At 41.9% G+C, this 23,719-nt stretch overlaps 1 protein-coding gene across 14 annotated transcripts in view; it reads right to left on the bottom strand.

Moving 5' to 3' along the window:
* Nucleotides 1-3,756: 3,756 nt before the first annotated feature.
* PHF20 (PHD finger protein 20) overlaps nucleotides 3,757-23,719 on the bottom strand; it is a 71,835-nt gene continuing 51,872 nt past the window's right edge. For all 14 annotated transcript variants that reach the window (XM_063172050.1, XM_063172054.1, XM_063172043.1 and 11 more), the window contains 5 exons: nucleotides 17,934-18,033; nucleotides 12,737-12,932; nucleotides 9,930-10,326; nucleotides 7,941-8,124; nucleotides 3,757-6,408 (listed from right to left, as the gene is read on the bottom strand). In XM_063172050.1, the coding sequence (XP_063028120.1) occupies nucleotides 6,266-6,408; nucleotides 7,941-8,124; nucleotides 9,930-10,326; nucleotides 12,737-12,932; nucleotides 17,934-18,033 (1,020 nt within the window). In that variant the 3' untranslated portion in view covers nucleotides 3,757-6,265. The remainder of the gene's footprint in view (nucleotides 6,409-7,940; nucleotides 8,125-9,929; nucleotides 10,327-12,736; nucleotides 12,933-17,933; nucleotides 18,034-23,719) is intronic.

Genomic DNA, 23,719 nt, shown 5'->3' with positions numbered 1-23,719 from the left:
AGCAGAAAGGCCTCAGAGCAGCTGCACTTATGAGCCTCTGCTTTCAACTGGCTCTTATTAGCAAAGCTGGAGCTTCCTCTGTGGCTAGAGGTGGTGCAAAAGCAATTTTGCTGCTTGGCACAGTCCCTCTCTTCCTTCCCTCTCTGCACATTTAGGCTGGTGCAGCAAGACCTGCCCCTTAACCCAAAAGCTGCAGGTGTCCTGCTTGGACATCCCTTCCTCATTTTCCTGTCTGATGAGCTCAATCTTGAAACCTACCATAATTTTCTTGTTTTCTTCTCCACCCAGAGCTTTACAGACCTGCTCAGCCCCAGCCTCCAGCCCACGTGGCCTCAGCACAGAACGGGCTGGGGTTTGTCCCAGGCTTGGTCCCGCTGTTGTCACGCTTGGGGACCCAAGGTAACTCAGAGGAGTCTCGCATGGTTTATATTTGCTATTGACCCATGTCGTGTGAACCAATGTGGCTCTTGGGTTCCTCCCTCCATCACCAATCTGCACCCAGGTTGTTGGATGCATTTACACAAACGAGCACAGTCAAGAGCCTGCTGCTCTGCCATTTGTAACCTGGAGCCAGGTAAAATGGGACAGATGTGGTTGTAAAGGCTTTTCAAATCCTCCTCCCTTGCCAGCAGCCTCTGAGCCCTCTAACTTTCCTATCCTGAAAATCTCCTTGTCCTGGGCACGTGCCACTCATGCTGGGCAATGTCTTTCCAGGGCACTGCCAGGCCCATTCCCTGCCTGTTAGGGCTGAACGCTGCAGCCTCTCAACACCACGGGCATGAAGCAGATTTTAACAAACAGTTGAAGCACAGAGTGGGTCCAACAGCTCCCAAGAGCAGCAGTGCTCTGCCCCTGGGGCTACTCTCCCTGGCAGTGCAGGACACGGACGCTGAAGGCTCTGAAGTGACAGAACAAGCCCCAGCAAGACCACAAGTGCTAGGGCAGGGGAGGACCCACCAGCTATCCCAGCCACTCCAGCGTGGGCAGCTGTGAAGACACAGCAGGTCTTCCCCAGTGGTGTTCCAAGTGCCCAGGATCCTCACAGGGCTCAGGCTACCTTGCAATTGTGACTCATGGCCAGATCAGCCACTCCGTGGGCAGCTCAGACCCACAAGAGCCGTGTCACCACTCCCTCTGGAGTGACAAGTGTTAAAAACTTGTCCCAGGAGATGGGAGTAACCCAGATTCTTGTTAATAGATCCCTTGGGGTGGATTAGAGTGAAACAATACTGAAATGCTCAATGTGTATAAATGCATGTACACAGGGTTTATTTTTGAACAATTTGGCTGCAAAGGAAAGCAGGTATGTACCTTTTTGATTATTATCTATAGTAATATAACAATATGAAAGCACTGCAAAATTGTCATTCTAACTGCAGGAATAGAGGAAACTCTCGAGTACCATCTTTCAAGTGTTGGAGAATCAGGCACTACTTTATTCCAGACAGGAAGTGCAGTAGAAATCATTCCAGCTCACCTAGTTCTTTGCTAGACTTTTCACATATTTATACATTTAAAACCCAAATAAATTCTCATTCATTGGGTTCTACATCATACAAATCTCAGCACTTCATCTCCTATTGGATCTCTTCACCTTTGATGCTAATTTAGTCCTCATTCTTTGGTTCTCTTATCAATTTTTTTCCAGATCAGGTGACTTCAGCCTAACAAGGGCATATTTGTTAATGTCTGCTTATCTTCTCTGTATCTTCTTGCTACTCCCAACCTGTAGATGTCAATTTTTGTTGATGTGAAGCCTGTTGGGCCTCACTGAGCGAAATTCAAACCCTCCGTGAGTAGAGTCTTTTGAAGAGAAACCTCAATTCCACACCGCCCCCCAACCCCTCCCTTCCCCTTTGGCAAAGGCAAACAAACACATGACTACAGTTACTTCGAAAATTGTAAAAGTTACATCATTCCCAACAACGTAAAACTACAAAAATATCACCCAAGGATATGTATAAAGGAAAAGAGAAAAAGAAAAGGAGGGAGGGATGAGAAGGTGAAAATCTCACCACCCAGTCAGCCTTCGATGAGTCTTGGTAGTTGGAGCTTAGCATCTTTCCCTGCAGCAGCATTTGCTGGGATCAAAGGGATTTCCAGGAGCTGCAAAGTAGGCAAAGTGTCTTCATGAGCTCAGAGCCTCTGTGCAAAGGACATGGCTGTGCCTAGAGCCCGGACTCAGAGCAGCATCCACCCAACCCTCAACCCAAGGGCACAGAAACCACCTGTTGAAGAGCTGGTCCTTCCCTGGTGTCCTTTGTCATGTCTGTATCAAGCTCCATGACTTACTCACCAAGTCACCAGTCTGGGAGCCCTGAAGGTACACACAGCATCCACTCCCAAGTCCATGCAGCCCCTCAGAATTGGGTATGGAGCGCTGCAACGCTTCATGGCCCCTTCCAGCCTCTCCTTTCAAACACCCCAACAGCACACCAGCACCACCAGCAGGAAAACTCCGCAGCAGGACAGGATGAATCCCAGTTTTGCTGGTTTGTTCTCAGTGTTTTCTGTCTACTTCTATGTTGTAAAAGGAAAAAAAAGGGATATTTACTGTTGAACTGTTTCAACAGGACATTGTTTGGGGTTACTCACAGCAGGTATTACCCAGACCAGGGCTGTACACAGGTTTTTACCTTCACAAGAACTGCTGTGCAACCAGCAGGGTTAGCACAAAGCTGTGAAACAGCACTGAACAGCTGCAATGGCCTGCAGTGCACCAGAACCCCACTGGGAAATCAGAGCAAGGACCACCCACAAGCACTCCCACAGGTGCATGGAACAGCAGACAGCAACAGCATGGATGTGCACTGGCCATCAGAATGGGCAGGAACAGGACCCATGGGCTGGACAATGGTCAACAGATGATGTTTTGGTCAAATAACAGCGAGAATACGGTGACTCTACCCACATGAAGTCCCACTGTTGACTGAGAGCTACCTCCCTCTCTGCATTTGCAACTACAGAAACCTTCAGAGGGCACATGAAAACATGACAAGCCACAGCACACATCCCACTGAATTATTTCAAATCCAGACCACAACTTTAAAACCTGATTTTGACATTTAAATGATCATCAAAGACCTGCATGATGACACAGTGCAGTGAGACACACTGAGATCTGCTGTCAGTGGCTCAAGTCTCTCCAGCCTTCACACACCAGGCTCCAGCAGTGATGCACCCCCCAGCCTTAAAATCCAGTTTCATAAGAATCCTTTTGGGTTTTTTTTTTGAGAACGAAGAGATGAAAGCTGAAAGTACATCAATGCCTGCCCCTGCCTTCAGGCACCCTGGCCAAGTGCACTGCTTCTCCAGCCCTCCCCAGCTTCCTCCTCTTCCTGTGCATTTTCTCTATATGGATTGTTAACTGCATCCACAGCTCCTTGCTTCACACCGTCACTAATGCTGTGCAATCCTCTGAGCTGCTGCCCCTGAGAGGCTGCTCATCCAAACAGAACAAAAATTAGGGTCAGATCACACATACTAGGTACTAATATATTACCTATATTGGTACTAATATACTACATATATTAGGATTTGGGAACAAAACGTATATAAGCTCCTCATTAAACAATATCCAATACACTATTAAGGATATTTATATAACATAGTTCTGGAAAATAGTTATCTCCAGACTTTAGCAACAGTTAAGAGATACATATACCTGACAAACTACAGTACTTGCATTTCAAAGCAATGTGAAGGAAAAAAATCCAAATTATTTATCATTAATTGAAACAAAGACTTTACTAAGAATTTAAACAACAAAAACCTATTTTTTTATTTATTCCAAACACCAAGATACAGAAATTTTCAAGTTTTGCAAATATTGCTCCAAAACAAAATTCTATGTACAGCCCCTTGGTTCTAATAGTGCATCAACAAACACATGTGTACCCACAGTGCAATGTTTGCTCAGTTCATCAAGGCTCCACGCTGCATTCACTTACCAGTGATTTAAAGAAACAAAAAAGTGACCTGTCAGTCTGAACAGCTGGTCCAGACTAAAAATAACAATGAGGAAACTTGCAAAAAAAGGGACAGAAATGAATCCAGGCAGAGCACAATGAAGAATCTTCCCTGAATATGAGAAGTACTACTCTATTTTAAATAAATATTTTCAGTCTTTATCTGCAAGGGCTTCCCCAGCACTACTGAAGGGATGCAAGTCTCCAGGGTCTGCAACTTGATCTACCCATGGGAAATGCTTTTTCTTCCAAACCTCCAATACTGTCCTGAGCAAAAATAAACTGACAAGTGAAAATACACAATGAGCACACAAAAGCCATTGCTTGAGAAGAAATCCCCCTTTGGAGCAAGAAGCCAGCTCAGGGACTGAGTGCTTGAATGCCCTCAGACTGGGAGCACAACCAAGCTGTTCCCACACAGCGTGTCCTGCTCTCCCGACTGTAACCAGGGAACGCCTTTTGTGGCCTCTTTCACCTGAAAATCACCAGCTGCCTGCGAGGCCCCTCTGATACTGCTCTGAGCTACATGAGCTCAAGTACCTGACAGGAATGAGCCAAGGTATAAGCACTGGTCTCATCTTCAGAGAGCCAAGTGATCCTTAAAATACAATGTACGCTTTATTCCAATTGTGTTACAGAAAAGAAAGTTTGTTTTTCTGCTGTATGTACGTTGTATTCACTATATACCGACACAGTACTATAAAACTGTGAGACAAATTATTGCCTGAACTGAATCTTGGCATAAAAGTCTTAGTTACTACCTAGAGCAGCCTAATTATTTTGTTTTCTGAAGGAAATAAAATATTCACCATGTAGAGACTGTAGCTCCTACAATAATACTGGATATTTCAAGTTTTCATTATTCTTTGCAGAATAAAAAGATTACAGATATATATTCCAAATTAGTAATTTGTACAGGTATGGGCCTTTCCATTACAACTCGGTTTGAATGTTACCCTTTGGTAGTACCACTGCAAGCAATAAAATAAGGGCAGAAATCCAGCTTTTTAAAGACACCCTCTCACTGCAAAACCAGCTCACTGTGTTCCATGGGGAACTGAACTCAGCAATGTGTGTGAAGGAAAACTGAAGTTACAGCCATTATTTCAGGAGTGGTGATCTGCAGCTGAAAGACTCTGAACCTCTCAAATGCTCACAACGTTCCAAAGGTTCTGTGTAACTTGACTGAACATCAGTAGCCTTGTCACCTACATCACAAAGTAAATACAAACTGAAAATTAAAACTTAAGGTATAAAAAGGGACTTTGTGAACACAGAGTATTTAAGATAATAACCCATTCACTGTCTGCAAGGACAGCACCTCATGCATAGATCTCGAGGCTTTATTTACACAAAAACTGATTCCCAAAACCACACATTCATAGCAAGTCTTTACAATGAACACATCCATAGTATTGAAAAAAAAAATCTAGATTTCCAAATATAACCGGAATGGCAATTATTAACAAATGGGTAGAAAATATATCACATCCATGACAGACCATGCTGGGTCTGAACTCAGAGCATGGCTCCAGTCCTTTCCTGGCTGCATTCCACACTACTGCAACGAGGGGATCCCCCAGCAAGTGCTGCAGGAGGCACAGGATGGCCAGATTGAAGAGCTCAAGAATACACACAAACACCACCTTCATGGGCAGTACCAGGTCATGTGACAGTGAGGATAAATATGGAAAACAAGTGCAATCCACCTGTGACCTCCTGCTACATTATTTACTGTAACAGAGGTGTGGGTCAGGCCACTGTTACTTGAAAACCTCCACATAACACTTATAGTCAAGAGCTGGACATTCACACTTACTAAGTCTGAAACTGTTATAACATCTCCTAATGATTAAATACTGAGTGCTAGTATGCATAAACCAGAAGAAATAAAACATGACATGAGTCACTTAAACTACACAAAGTTATTTACAACCGCTGTCAACCAAACTTTTTTGGCTCTTAGAACTCTGTTTTTCAGTGGCACAATTTTTAGTCAATTCAATGATGAAGAAGTCTACCATTTTGATGAACAACTTGTAGGGAGTGAAAATTTTAGTCTAACTTATCAACCAACAGGCAACAGGAGACAAGAGTATGACCTTTTCCACAGCATTATAATTGTCTAATAGACCTGAAAAAATCTTTTTGCTCTTCTTTGAACAACACTTCTTGACAAGTCCCTGAAGTCAATCTGCATCCCATGCAAGCATCATGCTAGTTTAATTTACAGATTCAGATGTGCTCCCATCAGATACTGCAGCTCTGCAGGCAGTCCCAGCCAGAGCTCTCCAGGCTCACGTGGAGCAGCACAGCGCGATCTGCTGCACTTTGCCCAAGTCTGTTATCAGCTGCTTTATGCAGTGTTTGAGCTGGGGCAGTCGAGCCAGTGGTTCTGGGGGTTGCAGCTCTCCTGTGTAATCCAGCCAACTCTCCAGAACTGCAAAGAAAACAAAATCCATCACTACTGCAGTTCTCAGCAAACAGTTCCCATCTTAAGTCACAAAACAAGAATTCTTTAAATATTTTGTAACTCTTGAGAAGGCAGTGGGCAATATTTTTAACCGTTATTTGAGAAATCATAGAACTGAACACCTCACACCAATCTCTGCAAGTAACTTTTGATACATTACCAAATCATTCACATGGAGATGGAGGGAGAAGCTGCTGTTCCTAAGAAAAAGCAGGAAAGGAAAACTCTGGACCAGAGATTGTGAAACCTCATGCTAAACTTCTTCTGATCTGTGTCAATTTCAGGCAAAGAAACTGTGGAGTTTACACCATCAAAAATGAGACTATCAGAACAAAAGAGATCTGTCATGCATACAGAACACAACTGACCAAGACAGAAGTGAGTAACACAAAACGGGGATGAAGATCAAAAGCACAAAGCAGCAGAGTGCTCCATAACGAAAATAAACTGCTTTAAAAAGCTTCTCTGCGGGAAACAAGAAAAGCCCCCCCACCCCCCCAGCAGAAGTCAAGTGACAATGTAACATGCTCACAAGGAAGGTGGTGAGGGTTAGACTATGATGAGTTCTGGGGATGTTGATAGCACTGCAGATGGAGACTGAAACCTTCAAGACAGAATAAATACCTCTACCAAGAGCAGTCTTGCCACCAGCCAGATCAACAGGTGAATTTCACCTACGGGCAGCACCTGCTGCAGAACCAGCAGCATCACCCAGTACTGACACATCCCACCTTGGAGTAAGAAAGTTCCTGCTCAAAGCAGCAACACACTGCACAGACCTCTGCTCAGCAGCAGGTACAAAAAGTCCAACTTTTTGGAACCAGAGCTTTTTAGGCAGCACAGCCCTGACTGATCTTCTCTACCTGAAATAGCCCCTCAGCTGTCCAACTTTTCAGTACCTTATTTACAAAGACAGGGCTCTTACTTGGGCAGAAGTTGGATTCCCCTGCAAGTAAAGCTACTGTTATAACCACTACACAACCAATGGTCAGACTTAACAATGTAAAGAACTATCCCAAATCATTCAATGCAACACAAAGGATTTATAAGTTTTCCATTGCTATGAAAATCTTAAAATATATTTAGATGAAGAATTTGGAAGAGACAGGAGAGCATAAGAGCCTTGTGCACTGAAGAGGCTGCTCAGAACGGGCTAACATAGCCAGCAAGTCCCCAAAGAACAGAGAAATGCAGACATACAGAAGAGTTTTGGAAAAGGACAAAAAACTAAACCCAAAAAGACACAAAGATGTTCCAGTACAATATCTGATACAACTATTCAGAGATGTCCTAACTAGAACTTTTTCTGTGAAATTCTGGTCTTTGTTTTAAAATCCATCCCCCACATCAGGAGTCTGTCTATTTTCTATTTAGAAAATGTGATAATGGAGCATTATTCTCTTTGTAGGTCTGAAGAAGTAAAATTCTGGTTAACATGTTTTGAACAGGTAGGTCAGTTAACAAAAAATAGTTTTTTAAACTTGAATAACACTACTTACCATCTAGCTCCTTCTCAATGAAATCCATTCTGTGTATGACTTCATCTTGCAAAGATTCCACGTGAGCTAAAAGATTGAGCTGCCACTGCAGCTGTGAGTTCACTACTCCTTCTTTGTCTTTTTCCAGCAATTTAATTTCAATAGCTTCCTCTGGAGAGACTTTCTTAGAGACAGACTCTCTCACCTAGCAGAAATACACACATATTAAATATCTGTTACAGTGAAAGACAATTGGGGAGCCAAACTGCTTGAGTCCTCCCAGTCCCCTATAATTGTTGAACTCATCAGAGGCCAGTGAATGATAGAGACACAGACCATAAACAGACAGTAACCTGGTTTGGGCAAGAAGATCTAAATATAAACATATTTTATGGGTGTTTTGCTGAAAACTATTTGTACTTTACAAACATCTGGTTTTCTGAAGGTAACATACACATGTGGAGTTATCTCCCTGCCACTGTTCATCTGGAAGATCCTGCACTTAATCTGTGCATCTCAGGGATTACCAGGAAAGCTGTTCCTAGAACCTGACAATACAATACACCTTACAATGATCAACTAAATCAACTAAAGAGCAAACAATTCAGGAGTGAAAAGGGATTTTTCCCTTAAGGAATCTAATCAAAATTCTACTAAAACTTTTGCTGAACCATCTCCAAACAAGCATTACCACTCCTTACAAAACTTGACTACAACATCAGCAGTGCTCATTCTACTCCCCTACTTTTCTCATCCTTCTGCTGAAATATGATCCTTTAGAAAAAGGCTCTTCAAGATTGAAGAACTAAAATATTTCCTTTTCTAGGAAACAATCTCAACAGACCGACAGAGAAGTTAAAAGTTGCAAATTACAACTTACATATGGATGAAATAAGAGCTATCCTAACCTTTAATCTAAAAAAAGGGAGCTCAGTATTGAATGGAATCATAAAATCGTACCGTAGTTTGGGTTGGGAGAGGTTCCAAAACCTTCCACTGTCCCAGGCTGCTCCAAGCCCCATCCAGCCTGGCCTTGGACACTTCCAGGAATCCAGGGGCAGCCACAGCTTCTCTGGACAACCTGTGCCAGGGGCTCACCACCCTCACAGGGAAGAATTTCTTCCTAATATCCCATCTAAAATCTAGACTCCTTCATCTTAAGGCCATTCCCTCTTGTCCTGTCCCTCCATCCCCTGTGCCAAGCCCAGTTCTCCAGGAGCTCTTTAGGCACTGTAAAGGGCTCTCAGGTCTCACTGGATCCTTCTCTAGGTGAACACCCACAGCTCCCCTAGCCTGGCTCCAGAGCAGAGGGGCTTCACTCATTTCCCAGAGAGTTTTCAATATTTCTCATCCCACATTTCATAGGAATTGGTACTAACAGAATCAAAATTTTTGCACTGGAGAGCAGAAAGGCCTCTACTAGGCTGACAGAGATGACAATGAGAACCAAGCATTGAAAGCTAAACCTGAAGGGCTACAGTAGGAAGAAGAAACAGGACTACTCCATGGTGATCAGTCTTAAAAAAAAAACAACAACACTTCAGGCTGATACCTTTTGTTTTCAATCTTGAAATGCTGCCTGAAGAACCCAAAATTAATTTAGCTATTAGAAAGAACATGGAAACAAGATGGACATAGTTAGAAGCTGGCCTATCAGTGTATTTGGTACTATCATACATGCTTGGCCTCTTCTCTCTCTGCTAGTGCTTATGTTTCATTTAAAAGTACACAAAAGTAAGCAGCAATGAGCTACCAGTGGACCATAATACATGGTCCACGCTCTTCAAACAACTTGAGGTCCAGAAGTCAACTTGGAGTTTTAAATTATAATATAAAATGAAGGAGTTGATCACATTTATCATTTTAGTTGTTAGTGGCAACTTAAATTTAACAGTCTAATTAAAAAAAATAAACACAAACAGAACAAAAAGTATTTTAAAAGGCTGAGGTTTGCAGGTTGCCAGGAAAACACGTGCTCTTTGCTAGAGAAGGCTATTTTAACAAACATACCTTAGAGTAATTGTGTTTAGATTCATTTTCCATCTTGCATATTTCTTGGTCCAGATTCCAGCCAAACCTCTCTGAGAAGGTATCATCCCTATTTTCCCTTATTCTGTTTACTCCATCATCAATGGCTGAACTTCTGGTTTCCACAACCAGCCTCTGCTCTATGGCAGGGTAGTAGGCCCGAGGCTTCTGGTAACAGTGTTCACTCGTAATGTAAGATTCCTCCACAGAAGGAATTGTTGAGGGTTTCTCAACTGTCCCATTCCAAGTTCTATAACTTGCTGTCTCCTCTTTGCAATTTTCCTCAAAGTGAATGATGTGTTTTGTATGGATTTTTTCATCCACCGTGATGTGCTTCCATGGATGACACCAAAGCTTTAAGTCAGGGTGTTCTTTATTTCTGTTCAAACATAAAAAAGTAAACCATCCAATTTAAATGCCAAAGTGACTAAGCAAACTATCCTCTTGCATAAAGAAGTTAAGTAAGAATAATTATGGGAAAAAAAGACAAACCAAGGTTTGGATTAAGAAAAAACTTGAAGAATAAGCTGCAAATATACACATACGACTTCTCACCAATGCTGGCCCTTCATGGAACATTTTGCTTCAATATTTGCAATTTATTAGTAGCAGAAATTAATTTTAACAGGGATATTTTTAGTGAAGTTATGGTACACCAACATTGCAACTGTAGTGGTATCTCAGTGGCCAGAGTTCCCTTCATCTGTTCTTAGAAAAATTCTTATTTTAATTGTCTTCAAATTGACTAATACGTTATTTATTTCAGCAGAAGGGACAACTATAGGTATCAGATTATTACAGATATAACAAACAAAAGATTCTGAGTGAGCATTGTAACCCATGTTCCTCCTTGTGTAAAGCATCAAAACAGCAGTAAAAGGAGAGCAAAGCACCATACTCTGCTATATTGAAAGGGCTGGCAGCTCATCTGCCACAGGCTGCAGGAACACAGCAGAGCAAATCCTGGCTCTAAAGCCCCTGCTGCATTGGGCTGCACAGATGGGGGGGCTGCCCTCAAGCCTTCCTCTCTGCTTCCTTGCAGAGGTGGACATACTTATTCTATTCAGCTGATCCAGCTTTTCTAGCTGTTCACCAAACCATTGAACAAAACATGACCAGCTGACTTTGGTAGTAACTGCTTTCTAATCCATCCCACAGCAGCTCAGGTTTCTTCAGTGTCTCTCAGAAGAAACCAGAGTGAGTACAGCTGCCAAGGATGTGCTCAGACTATTTCATAGAAGCATCTTTGACTTCAGTGCTGGCACAGCAAGGATAGAGCTCCCTGGTGAACCATCCTGAAGGCATGCCTGGAAAAGTGGAAGCCAGGTGTTCATTTACCAAAGCTTTCTGCTCAAGCTCCACTCATCTGCTACACCTAAAGAAACTGTACTTTGCTCAAACCAGAGCAAGGGATAATTTTACAAAAGACAGAATATTTTTCTGAAAAATGATGTACCAGTTACCAAAGGATGAAAATTCAAATGCTAATACCTGAATAACCTTTTGACTCCTGCCTGCTGAAGGTTCACCCTCCCACGGCACTGCCGGGATCACCTTGTGTCCTTTGCCACCTCCCTGAAACACTGAGAAATCTCCCTGAAACAATGAGCAATTCCTAATAATTTCAGGCACCTATGAAATCATCTCTCTATTGCTGATCTGCATCAACAATATAATAATTATTCAAATTCAGCAATTATTCAAATCCCTTCTAATTTTTATCATGATAAAGAAAACATCAGCTGAAGCTTCTAACCAGATGATCCAAACAGGACTGCACCTCACCTTTAATTAATCCAGGCCATCGTACTGACTTCAGCATGGGAGAGAAAAGGAACAAAACCTGCAGCAACCATCACATATACACCCAGTGCTCCTTACCTCAGTACTATGTAAATCTCACCTGAAACTCAAATGTTGCTCTTTAAGGCTACTCCTTGGGCCTTTTTTAAAGTATTTGTTTCAGTCTCCAAAAAGGAAAGAGATTACTTACAAACCTAAATAAAAGGATCCCATAATGGAAAAGCAAACCCTGATGTTAAAATGGCTCCTCTCTTGCTTTAAGCATTATTCCATGTCAGTGGACCTCCTGCACTACCACAGATTTAGGGGAAGGGTCCAAAGAATGCCAAAATCACTTCATTTGCCAAACAGTGCAAGTTATCAACTAATAAATTACAATTACAGAATTCAATAAATTTAGAACTGCTAGATTTTCGTTTATTTTGTTTTCAGTCATCAGAACCCAAGGTTGACTTTAAATAGGAAAATAGACAAAAATGTTGAATTGATAGAAAAAATCTTTTATGAAAATAATTGTTATTTTCTGTAGATATAGCTGAAATAACCTTTCAGAAATGAAGTACTGCAGGTTGCTGCAAGTGCGACCACTCTGCCACTGCACCAAAACAAGACACTGTACCAAACAAAAAGATTTGATTCCTCTTGAAGAAGCTATGACCATATCCCCTGGAATGGAGAAAGCAAGTGCTGCAAAAATGGTGCCATGGGTTATAAGTCTATCCTGTTCTTACTTAAAATCCATTTGGGTAAATTAGGAAAAACTGTCATTAGGTTTATTTAACCCTTTCTATACACATTGTCCACTTACACTCATCCCACTTAAACAATTTTCAAATAGCCAAATCCTTTCCCAAGATCACATCAGCAATTCAAACTATGTTTTAAATCCACACAGCACAAATGCAAGTCTGAATTTCTGGTTATTTTTACACTTGCAGTCTGATTCCCGAGGAGAACATGCTGGCTGATACGTAAATGCTGCTTACTGTAATATGCTCATCTTCAGCTGCAGCCCGTGCAGGACTTCGATCACTCGCTGTACATCACCAAGCAGCTGGTGAGTGGCCACTATCTTCTTGGCATTCTGGTGGGAGTAATTTTCTTCCAAAAACGCTAAGCCATGCATGTGACCATTACTTAACCACTCCTTTTCATACCAGTACTTTAAGCTGGACCTCTGACCTGAAATGACAGTAATGAGTGAGTTAAAATGAAATGCTGACAGTGCTGGTAGTAATTCTGATTACCTCTAGGTACTGCAACAGCTTATTTGATCTTATCAATAGAACCTGTAAAAGCAGACCAATGAAGAAATTAAGAATTTGTAAAGTAGGAAGCCAAAAACCTCTGCCCAACTGTAAACACATTCTGACACCAACTTCCACCAGAGAACATCCACAACAGACAGTTACAGATGAGGCTGAGAAAGGTGTATTTTTAGCAGAGTATCACACTGTCTAGTTTAAGTATGGTTATGACAGAAGTTACAGTCTGACTGCAGCTCTCTGCAGACAGTAAAATGCAGAAAATGGCAATCAGCTTCTCAGTGATTTTGTTTTTAACATCAACATGTACTAGTACAGTTGTGCAAAAGTAGATTTTGAAGGAATCAGGGCTAAGGGTCCAATAGAAAACTTGCCTAAGTCAAGCTATTAATAATGATAATTCTATCTTAAGAGATATCAATGTTATCTCTTGATATTGAATATCAGCAACAGCTGAAATGAAACAGTGATGAATGTGAAAGATGTATCAATAGAAGTAACTTAAACTGCTAAACAAATGGTATTACCAGGAAAGGTGCTTACTAAATTGCAAACACAGACAAAAGCCCTTCACATTAAATACCTAACAAAAGCTCCTCCACATCCTGTAAAATGTATATTTACTACAGCTATTCTCAGCGGACAGCTCAGCACCCAGAGAACCCCAACAGTCACTGCCTACGTACAGCCCAGGCAGCAAACCCACAAAACCAGAGATAAAACTGGAACACAGACTGGGAACCATAAATGCAAAAAGGTCTGCAATATAAGCAGGTTAACGTTGACTAGAGGAGAAGCTAAAAAAAAAGAAAAAGGGAGTTACTAGGCAACGGAGTGAGACTGAGGCTAGCACTACATAGAATGGGTATAAGGTGGCATCAGAAATCATGACAGGGTGAAAAAGAATTTTGAAAGGTGCATCAGCTCAACCCTCCAGGCAGATACACTGTATCAAGCAGGAAGGCAAGCAGAATTTTTGGTATGGTCAGAAGGACATTGGAGACACTCCTGGCCACCTGCATTGGCCCTCCCTCATTAACTTCTACATTAGAGAAGCTCACATCTGAGACAGAAAGTACAGTTCGGTCCACAAGAGTAAAACAGACTTTGAGAACTTCATGGTCACCTGAACAACTGAGGTGATGTGCACCCTGAGACAAAAAGTGCTCCCTTTGAAGTATATAACCTGAAGAGGAGACACCAGACTATGCCCACAAGCAACTGTGCTACAAAATCATCTTGATCACGTTTAAGCAAGGGTAAATGTTAACAAATCTCTTAAAAATCCTACCCGATTCAAAAAGATCTGAGTAAAACAGCAGTTAGTACAGTTTTAGACAAAATTACACTAAATTTGCTTTTTACTTCTAATAGAATGAGTGGTGCTGTTACAAGTCCCAGCAGTATAGACTGGGGAAAGCTCCTAAGTAAAAGTCTGCTGAATTGCCATGCTCAGTTTTAAAAGCCACTTTTTTGTAGATTCATACAGCCTGTCAGCTCACTTCAAGCCAAAAACAGTCACTGAAAAGCCATCTTTGCAGTCAGAAAGTTGGACATGTTTTCCTTTTTCACAACAGCAGTAAAATTAAGACAGAGCTAAAAGGTAAAAATTAAGTCCCCTCCAATGTAAACTTCAGAATCTTGAAATTAATAGTTAATGATGAATTCAACATATGAAGCTGTAATCACCTTCTGCACAGAAACACTCATTCAAGTGTGATGCCACTTCAGTTTGCTAGTGCATTTTAGTCCCTTTAAAATTACCTTCAACTGCCATAAAGCAAAATATCTTAAAAATTCTAGAAGCAAGATATTCTAAAGAAACCTTAAATATATTGCTGTCTCTGCAGTAAAAGTTTAAGATTTAGGCATAGCATGTCTTCACTGCTGAGAGTACAAGCAACAGCAGTAAACATACTACACAAATCTATGAGTTAAAGTATGAAAGAGCTGGTAGCTTTCAACAGCCAAAAAAACCTTGGATCACAATCCAAATATGTATATAAACCAAAAAAGTCTTTTAATCAGGTGAAAAGAGATCCATTTTCTTGCCATTTATAACCGTGGCCTCAAGTCCAAACCTCATCCTTTTCACTTTTGGCAAGTTTTTGTAATAAATACAGTAAAAAGTCAGAAAATATTTGCTTAATGTAATTTTACCTGCTGTGTAAGATGGACTAAGATGTGAGAAATAGATTTGTAAAGGATTCTCAAAACCTGACTGAAAGCTCACACAGTCTTGTACATCTGTATGCAAACTCTGAGATAAGGTGTGCTGACTCAGGAAGGCCATGGAATAGAGATGACATTGTTGACAGAGAGATTGAACTAGAAACAAATTTCAAACAATGGCTTGTAAAAAAACCTGATATTCTTGAGAATTAGAACTGCGAAAGATGCATTGTAGGAAGACCACATGGGGTAAAGTAATAGGTGATTGGTGTTAGAAGTATGAGCACCATTGTGTGGCAAAAGCTAATAGGCTGAAAAACAATACATTTATTTATAAGATATTGTAACCAGGAAACAAGTTGGCTTCTGATGGAATGGCATTGAGTTTTACAGCTCTTATGTCTCACCCTTCTACGAGATTGATAACGGAATAAAATCTTTAAATTGCCTTTCAGTTGCCCTGTCTCCACAGAGCTGGGATTTTCCAACGCTAAGACATTTCAAAATATCTGCTAAGGAGGAGAGAACATATTGCCTAATCAACTCTGACTGTGTTACCTCAGGTAAATTCCAACATATAGGTTATTGCAGGCGTGTTGGTTTTGCACAGCCTGTTTGTGGTAGTGGGGGGAGGGGGGCGGGCTCGGTGGCCACAGAGGTGGATTCTGTGAGAAGCTGCTGGAAGCTTCCACCTGTCTGGCAGAGCCAATCCCCGGTGGCTCTGAAGATGGACATGTTGCTAGCCAAAGCTGGCCTAATTTGAGAGGCTGGTAATGCCTCTGTGATAATAGATTTAAGAAGAAAATCAAAACCAAGGTGTGTGGAAACTCAGCACATCCCTCCGGATGTTCAGAGTTGCCAAGGACCCCGTCGGGGGGGCTTGGAGACCCTGGTATTCTGCCCAGAACACCTGGTGGCTTCATTTTGATCCTTCTAATGAACTGCCAGCTTGGCATTGTGATGTGAAATCCACACAGGTTTGAATGGTGTGAAAACAAGATGTTCACAGGGTGAAAATGTAGGTCTTAGGATTTTTTGGTATGGGGGCTATGGGGGAGGATGGAAGAATCATGTCTAGTCCTTCTTCTTTCTTCTTCTTGTTCCCCATTTTCTGCAGTGATGTTGGCACTTAGGGATTGGTTTAGAGTAGAAGTGCACTGTCTAACATAGGTGATGGTATTGGGAATTAAGTGTAAATATGTTATACGTAGTTTGTAGTACAAAAAGACGACACCGCCTCGGGGGCAGGCAGAGTGCCTGTGGCTGCCTTGCTGAGCAGAAAGAAAATTTTGCAGATAAGAAATAATAAACAACCTGAAGACCGAAAAAGCAAAGAGTCCAGGCTCATTCTTCGAAAGCATGGGCTGCCTCAGAACCATCCCACGCATCTCGGGGCAGAGACAGACAGCCGATCCAAGAAAAGAGCAGGTTTTTCTTTCAGTTCCAGAAGAGGAAGAGGTGAGAACATGTGAGGGACATAACACGGTGACGCCAAGGTCAGTAGAGAAGGAGGGGGAGGAGGTGCTCCAGGTGCCAGAGCCAAGGCTCCTCGGCAGGCTGTGCTGAGGACCACGGTGAAGCAGCTGTGCCCCTGCAGCCCACGGGGATTCCCAGGGGATGCAGAGATGCAGCCGCAGCCCGCGGGGGAGATGCTCACACTCAAGCGGGTGGATGCCTGGAGGAGGCTGTGATCCAGTGGGAGACCTGGTAGAGAGAGAGGGCCCCTGCTTCCAGGCTGGAGCAGCCTGTCCTTGGAGGACTGCAGCCTGTGGACGAGTGACCCAGGCTGCAGCAGTTTTGGGAGGACTGTGTGCCCGTGGGAGGGGCTCACGTTGCAGCAGTTTTGGGCACACTGCTGCTCCTGAGATTGGCAAGCCACGCTGGAGAAGTTCACAGAGAACTCTCTCCTGTGGGAGGGACCCCACGGTGTCACACGGGAGCAACTTCTCTCCCGGAGCAGTAGAAGAAAACCTTGAGTGATGAACTGACCAAACCCCCACATGCTGTTTCCCTGCACTGTTGGTGGGAAGGAGGGAGGGGTTGGGGGAAGAAAAGGTGTTTTTAAAGGCTCATTTTATTTTTCATATCCTCCTCTGATTCTGTTGGTAATAAACTCACCTTTTATCTCTAAGTGAAGCCTGTTCTGCCCTTGGGAGTGTTTTCTCCTGGTCTCAACTCCTGAACTCTTTGTTAAATTTTTCTCTCCTGCCCAGCTGAAGCAGGAGAGGGTGAGCAAGTGGCTTATGTGGGTGGCTGCCATTGGGCCAGCATGACACCAGAACAGCAGGTAATGCAGTCAATGGCACAAGCCACTGCTGAGGGGAGCCAGAAGCCTTCTGCTGACTTACTTAAAAGAATGCATCAGCCTAATTTGTTGGGGGAGAGCTGCAGCCATATCCTCTAAGATGTACCCATGGGGAGTCTTTGCTTGAGCTTCCTGTTTTCTACACTCATTTGCCATAGTCAGACAGTACAATCCTTATTACAGCAAATATGTGCCAGATGGTCATCACAGTGAAAACAGTCTTTTCCATTCCTGTCCTTTTGTAATTTCATAGTATTGACTCATGGACATTCACATAAATTAAATTTCCTGAAACTGAAACTTGCCTACAGTCACAGACACAGGTGAGGGGAAAAATGGCATAGTTCTTCAGAGAGATAGATATAGATACAGATTAGATATAGATTAATTAGTAGATTTACTACACATATAAAAAGGGTCTGTAACCTTAAATTTCTGTACCTGGAGGATCTTGGCAAATATAGCAGGTATATTTCTCAGGTATATTATCTTCCAGTAAGCCCATACAGACTCCATGCTGCCAGCACAGACACTCTTCACACTGTTCAAAGACAAGAAATGCACATTAATAGAAATGAAGGCTAGAGGACCTCAATACCATTATGTCAATTAAGAAGCACAGGATCTACATATTTTAAGACAAAAAGGTCTATTAATATACACACCCCACCTTCCACTTACAAACAAATACATTACAGAAACAGACTATAATAAAATGTGAGCCCTCCACATTTTCCATGTGTGTTTCTGGAGAACGACAATTAAAAAGTACAAGCAGAGATTCTGAAAGGTACAAAAATACTCCCTTTGGAAATGAAAATCATTCATGAGATGCATGTGCTCATAACCAGATAGCCAACAGGGCAATCAAGCTTTCTTCACCAAAACAGACCAATTTTTCTGAATTCAAAAGCTTTCCCCTTGAGAGGAATGACAGGTTGGTCTTTACAAACAAACTATTGGTCTGCTAGTAGATAAAACTAGCACTGAGAGATAAGAAAAAAAAAAGGGAAGGATTCCGCTGATTGATGAACGGAAAAAGATATTTGCCTTTACAAACAAACTGTAGGTTTACTGATAAATGAAAGTGGATATTGAAAGATGAAAGACACAATGGGGAAACCCATAAATTCCATAAGAACTAAAAATTAAAAAGGAGGAGCTATACATTAGAGGGCAATCTTTGGTATGAGGCATTCCAGGAAGTCTGTACCTCTAAAGTGCCTCAGCCACAGGGGAAAGAGAGAAGGGAAATGCGGCTGGGAAATTGGGATAAAAAGGCCAGTGTCAAAAAACTGTCCTCCAGAAATTTGAGGGACCCCAGGGGAATGCCCCATGGCCTCTCCCTTTATTCAAATAAAGTAAAAGGGCTCCTCTGTCTCCTTTTTGGACAAAAATCTCTGATGCTTGTGGATTACTTTTCCTGACAACCTCAAACAGTAATCCACATTTAGTTATCAAATCCCAGAGATATTTATGTCACACAGGAGTGTTATAAATAAAAAATCTGCCAATTTTTTTGGGAACAAAAGGGTTGCAGAATGAGTTAAACCAGTTGCTGCCAAGGTGAAGTTCTACCTGTTTGTTATTGTTTCATCAGTCCTTCTCATTAATTGCTCCTTTTGTATTGCTATGGCCCTTACCTAAGGCTAAGTTATTCTTCTCCCCAGACGGTGAGAGGAGGGGACATGGGAGAAAATGCAAAATAGGCTTGAGACCAGCATGACATGGGAAGTAACTCCACCAAACTTAAGGAAAAGACCCCAAAAAAACCAAGCCAATACAGAATTAAGAGATTAGAGTGATGTCTGAATGTGAGGAACAAAGTACCGGACGTGCAAAGATGCTGAAAACTTTTGTTGCCCCTCACCCTGAGCAAAGAGCTCAGCTGGAACCAAGCCGCGAGCCTGGAAAAGTCAAAAGCTGGGTAACATGGTGGGGACGGGACCCCCAGCTCTGCCCCCAGGGGACAAAGCTGCACATTCCTCCTCCTCCGAGTCCTCCTGGGAGCGGCGATGGCGGACCCGTCGAGCCTCCCAACCTTGAGCTGATCACTCTTAATAAAGGCATTAAAAGGAGAAAAAGTCTCCTGCCCTGTTTATTTCAGGAGTAGGCAATATTATGCTTTAACGATTCTTGTACCTCCAACATTTTATCCACTTCAAAGGTAGCTCTACTAACACAAACCTGCAGTGCAGATCAGTTGCACCAGCTTTAGGAGCATCCAACATCTTTCCAAGGCAGGACAATCATACTGGCAACGACTGAATATAATTTGGATCTCTTTAGCACAGTTACACTATTTAAAATGCAGTCACTGTTCTTAAAGCCATGCTGTTCTAGAGCGGGGAAAAAACTATTCACGTTTTGTCATTTTCTCCCCATTTTAATGTGACAAAATTGTGATTGTAGAGTACAGACCACTGAAACATGGAACAAAACCCCACATAAGAATATTAAGTCTATTTTGATTGGAAACTGTGATGTCAGTTAAAAGTTACTATTTTCCCAGGCAATGAGACAAGAGATTATACACCCTTTATTTCTCAGAGCATAAACCAAAAACAGAAATGTTGGGAATGTAGAGGACTGCAGTATGAGATAAACCAAATCCTAACAACAACTGCAAGGAATCTCACTTTGCTCTTCATTGACCTACAAAGATGCGAACTTGCTAAACATTTCATCTGCGCTCAACATCACTTTAATTAATGCTCTTATCTCCTGCCTTCCTCAAGCTAGGAGGGACAGAAAAGGACAACCAGACTTTGAATACTTCACTGCATTAAATGAGCGGTCTAGGTGTGGAGGAGATGGGAGCTCTGGGATTGGAGAATGTAAAAGGTTAGAGAGAAACAGGTTTCTGAAGGATGGAACCAACAATATTTTGCCTTCCAAAATGGGTAAATAGCCCTAATGCAGTTGGAAGATTTTTTTCAAAAAAGGCAGACATAATCCCCCTTTCACAAATTAGAGCCAGAAAAAGTTGCTCTAAAACAAAGAAAACAGATTAAGAGAAACAGACTGTGCTAAAAATAAGAAGGGAGCTCCTGGATCTAGTTACACCTGCATCCTATGGATCATGCCATATTGTACAGCGCTGCACTCAGTGTTTTTCCAGGCAATTTTGCCCAGAGCTCTAGCGAAGCATCTGTCCTAGGTTGCAAGTGCGGTTGTAACCAAACTATACACTCTACTCCCATCTACACTATTCTTGATGCACTGCTAATGATGGGTTGTTTGCAAGAGCTGCCCAGTGCACACCAGCTGGCAGGCTGCAAGAGTTAGATAAAGTGGCCAACCACCTCCAAACCAGGTACATCAGGGTAGTTTTTCTTGTCTTCACAAACTGACTGAACTGTGATAACTACATCCAGCCTAAGGGGGGTCATCTCTGCCATCAGGCCTTCATGCCCCAATGGGCAGCTCTAAGGACCTAGGCCATCAAGGATCCCCAAAACATCCTATGACTCATAGGATTACATCATTCCATTGTGAAATTCCCTGCCCTGGGGGTGGTACTGAGCATCCTGCCCGTATCTGACCATAAATTATCTGGGTGCTTTAGGAATTTAGGACACCATAACTACTGGGCAGATCCAGAGGAGGACCTGTACTTCCACAGGAGGACTAGCCCTCCCAGAGCACCATTGCTCTCAACTTCAACCATCATTTCGCAGGACTACTGTCACTATTTGATAGGACTGAGACCACCGCCCTACCCAACAGAACACCAGGCTGTAGTCTGACTTTAAGCCAGTTTTTGTGTATTGTTGCATTTACTGTAATCTTCCTAATGACATTGTAACTCTGACCTGAAATCTCTCTCACGGTATTTCTGTGGGGTTCATTTCTCCTTTTGGTTTACTTTCAAACCAGCACAAACATCCCAACTTTTTAAAATTTCACTCAACTGATATATTCACCCCCTCAGGGTACAGGTGCATTCTTTAACTTGCACGTTCTACTACACATGGTGGCTTCTAGGCTACAGGTTACTGCTCTGGCATATGCTACTGGGAAACTACTCCTTGCCCAGGTGGTAGTAGGGAGTTTCAAAGCATTCCAAGCAGAAGATTTAGAAGAAAAAAACATACAGCATTGTGCAAAAAATATTTAAATTGAAATTCAAGTCACAAAATAAATAAACAAACCCAAAAGATGTGTATTTAAAGCAGTTTTTCACCTTCCAGAACAAAAATATCTGAAGTCTGTTTACATCCATCACCTCTGAGGCCATCAAATCCAGCCCCAGAATTTTCTGCATCATACACAAATTCATCAATGTTTCAATATAAAAAGATCAGGCAACAACAGTCTGTCTGGATTTCTTTGGGTCTTACCACAAAATTGGACTGCTGTGCCTCCAGAAGGAACACAGGGCAACACTACACTGCTGCTTTACACCAGCTCCATAAATGAAGTCTAGTAACCTCCCTGTAGAGACTGGAACCAAACAGCACTAACCAACAACACACTATTTTTCTGTACTTCTTTTTCCAGATCTAATTGCTACTAACTGAAGCAGATACTTCTATAAATGCAAACCTAGATTTCTGCATCCCAGTGCAATAAATGACATCCTTAATGCACAAATTGCTCAACACAATTAATTTAAGGCAAGTACAGGTCAAAGAAAACTTTTTATAAAATCTTTTGAATGTGGGGGCAAATTATTAGTTTAAATACCTAAAGGAACTTCCATTTTAACTATGCATGAGTTTCATTAAACTTTAATGTTCCCCAGTCTTTCATGGACAAGGTGCTGATATGTTTAAAATTAACATTTTCCTGCATTATTTCTATATTTGGCACATTCATGGCAATGAACACAGCTGAAAGAGAACGCTTAGCATTCTCCCTCTTGTAAGAGAGGAGGGGATACATGTATATTGGGAGCAATGAACCTCCTGCCAGATCCATGAAGAAACTGCCCTGGCTCCTCATTCCGCTATCAAGACAGGCACGCAGCAAACCCAAGCAGGTATCCCAGGTGCCAGCATATTTCCTATTACCTCAATCCCCACCACGAATGCACAATACTGCTCATCTGCATCTCTCTTCCAGAGACCAACTCTTTCACAAATCAATTCAAATGTTTAAAAGTTTGCAATATGCTAAAAAAGCCCACCCAAACTAGTTCAAGCTAGCAAGGTAATCTTAGAAACAGCCCACGAAACTCTAAAGGAAAGGCATCCATAGGCTGCATCCAGAGCCAGTTGACAGCTCCCTACATCCTGCAATCCTAACCTAGTATTGAACTTGCTTCTGCCAATTATACTCCCAGGCTATTTCTTTGTGATTTTCTGTAAGCCATCTCCTCAGAGGGTATCTACCCCCCTTTGGTCACCATTGTCAGACTCCTTTTCCTTCATGTACAGTCTGGTGCTATTTACTTACACTTTACCACTGCCCATCACTCCACCCTTCCTTACTAATTCATAAGTTACTTTTTGCCCTGCATTGTCAGGATCCAACACTAAAACAAAGTTGTGTGAAGTGAACTCACCACTAAGAGAAAAAGCATCATACCTTCCACAGCAAGGTTCCATGAAACAGCATGGAAACTCAAAGAAAATTAATTAAAGCAAAAAATTATGAAGAAATGTAATTGATTTTTTGACTTCACCTCTTGAAATTCATAGGAACATGATTTTCTGATAATTTACAAACATCTCAAAGTAAATAGGCAAGTAACTTCCAAGGAGGTTTTTATCAACAGTTTTAAGCAGGAGAGACAATAGAAGCTTCTACAAGTTTTCACTGAAGCTGATTTAAAAAGAGCAGATACATGTGGAGTGGACGGATGGTCTTAGGCAGGTTAGGAACTCTGAATTCACAGACTATTGCAGAATGGACAAATGACAAATGCAGTTCTGCTTTAAAGCAAAACTCTCAATTTTTTTCTTTTTTTTTTTGTTTTTTTCCCCAGCCTGTCTGGAGAATTGTATGTGTAAGTTAAGCTTCTTACCAGGGCAGAGGAATGGGAAGTACAGTACTATCTCATGACAATGTTCTGAACAGGCTCTAAATTAGAGGGAGCTAAAAAAAAAAAAAAATCACTGACTTCAAATATGTGTTCTCAGAATCAAGAAAGTCTTCTACGTTTAACAAAATTCTCAAATAACAAACCAACCATTTTTTACTTGGAGTGAATGTTCCCTCTTTCTTTCAATTAAAAATCCTAAACTGTACTATGAAGCAGAAGTTAACTATCGGAGCAGTCA

This window comes from Melospiza melodia, chromosome 19 (genome assembly GCF_035770615.1).
Source record: "Melospiza melodia melodia isolate bMelMel2 chromosome 19, bMelMel2.pri, whole genome shotgun sequence".
In the NCBI taxonomy this organism is placed as follows: Eukaryota; Metazoa; Chordata; class Aves; order Passeriformes; family Passerellidae; genus Melospiza; species Melospiza melodia.
Note: the sequence above shows the minus strand (reverse complement) of the source record. Positions and strands in the feature narration are given on the sequence as shown.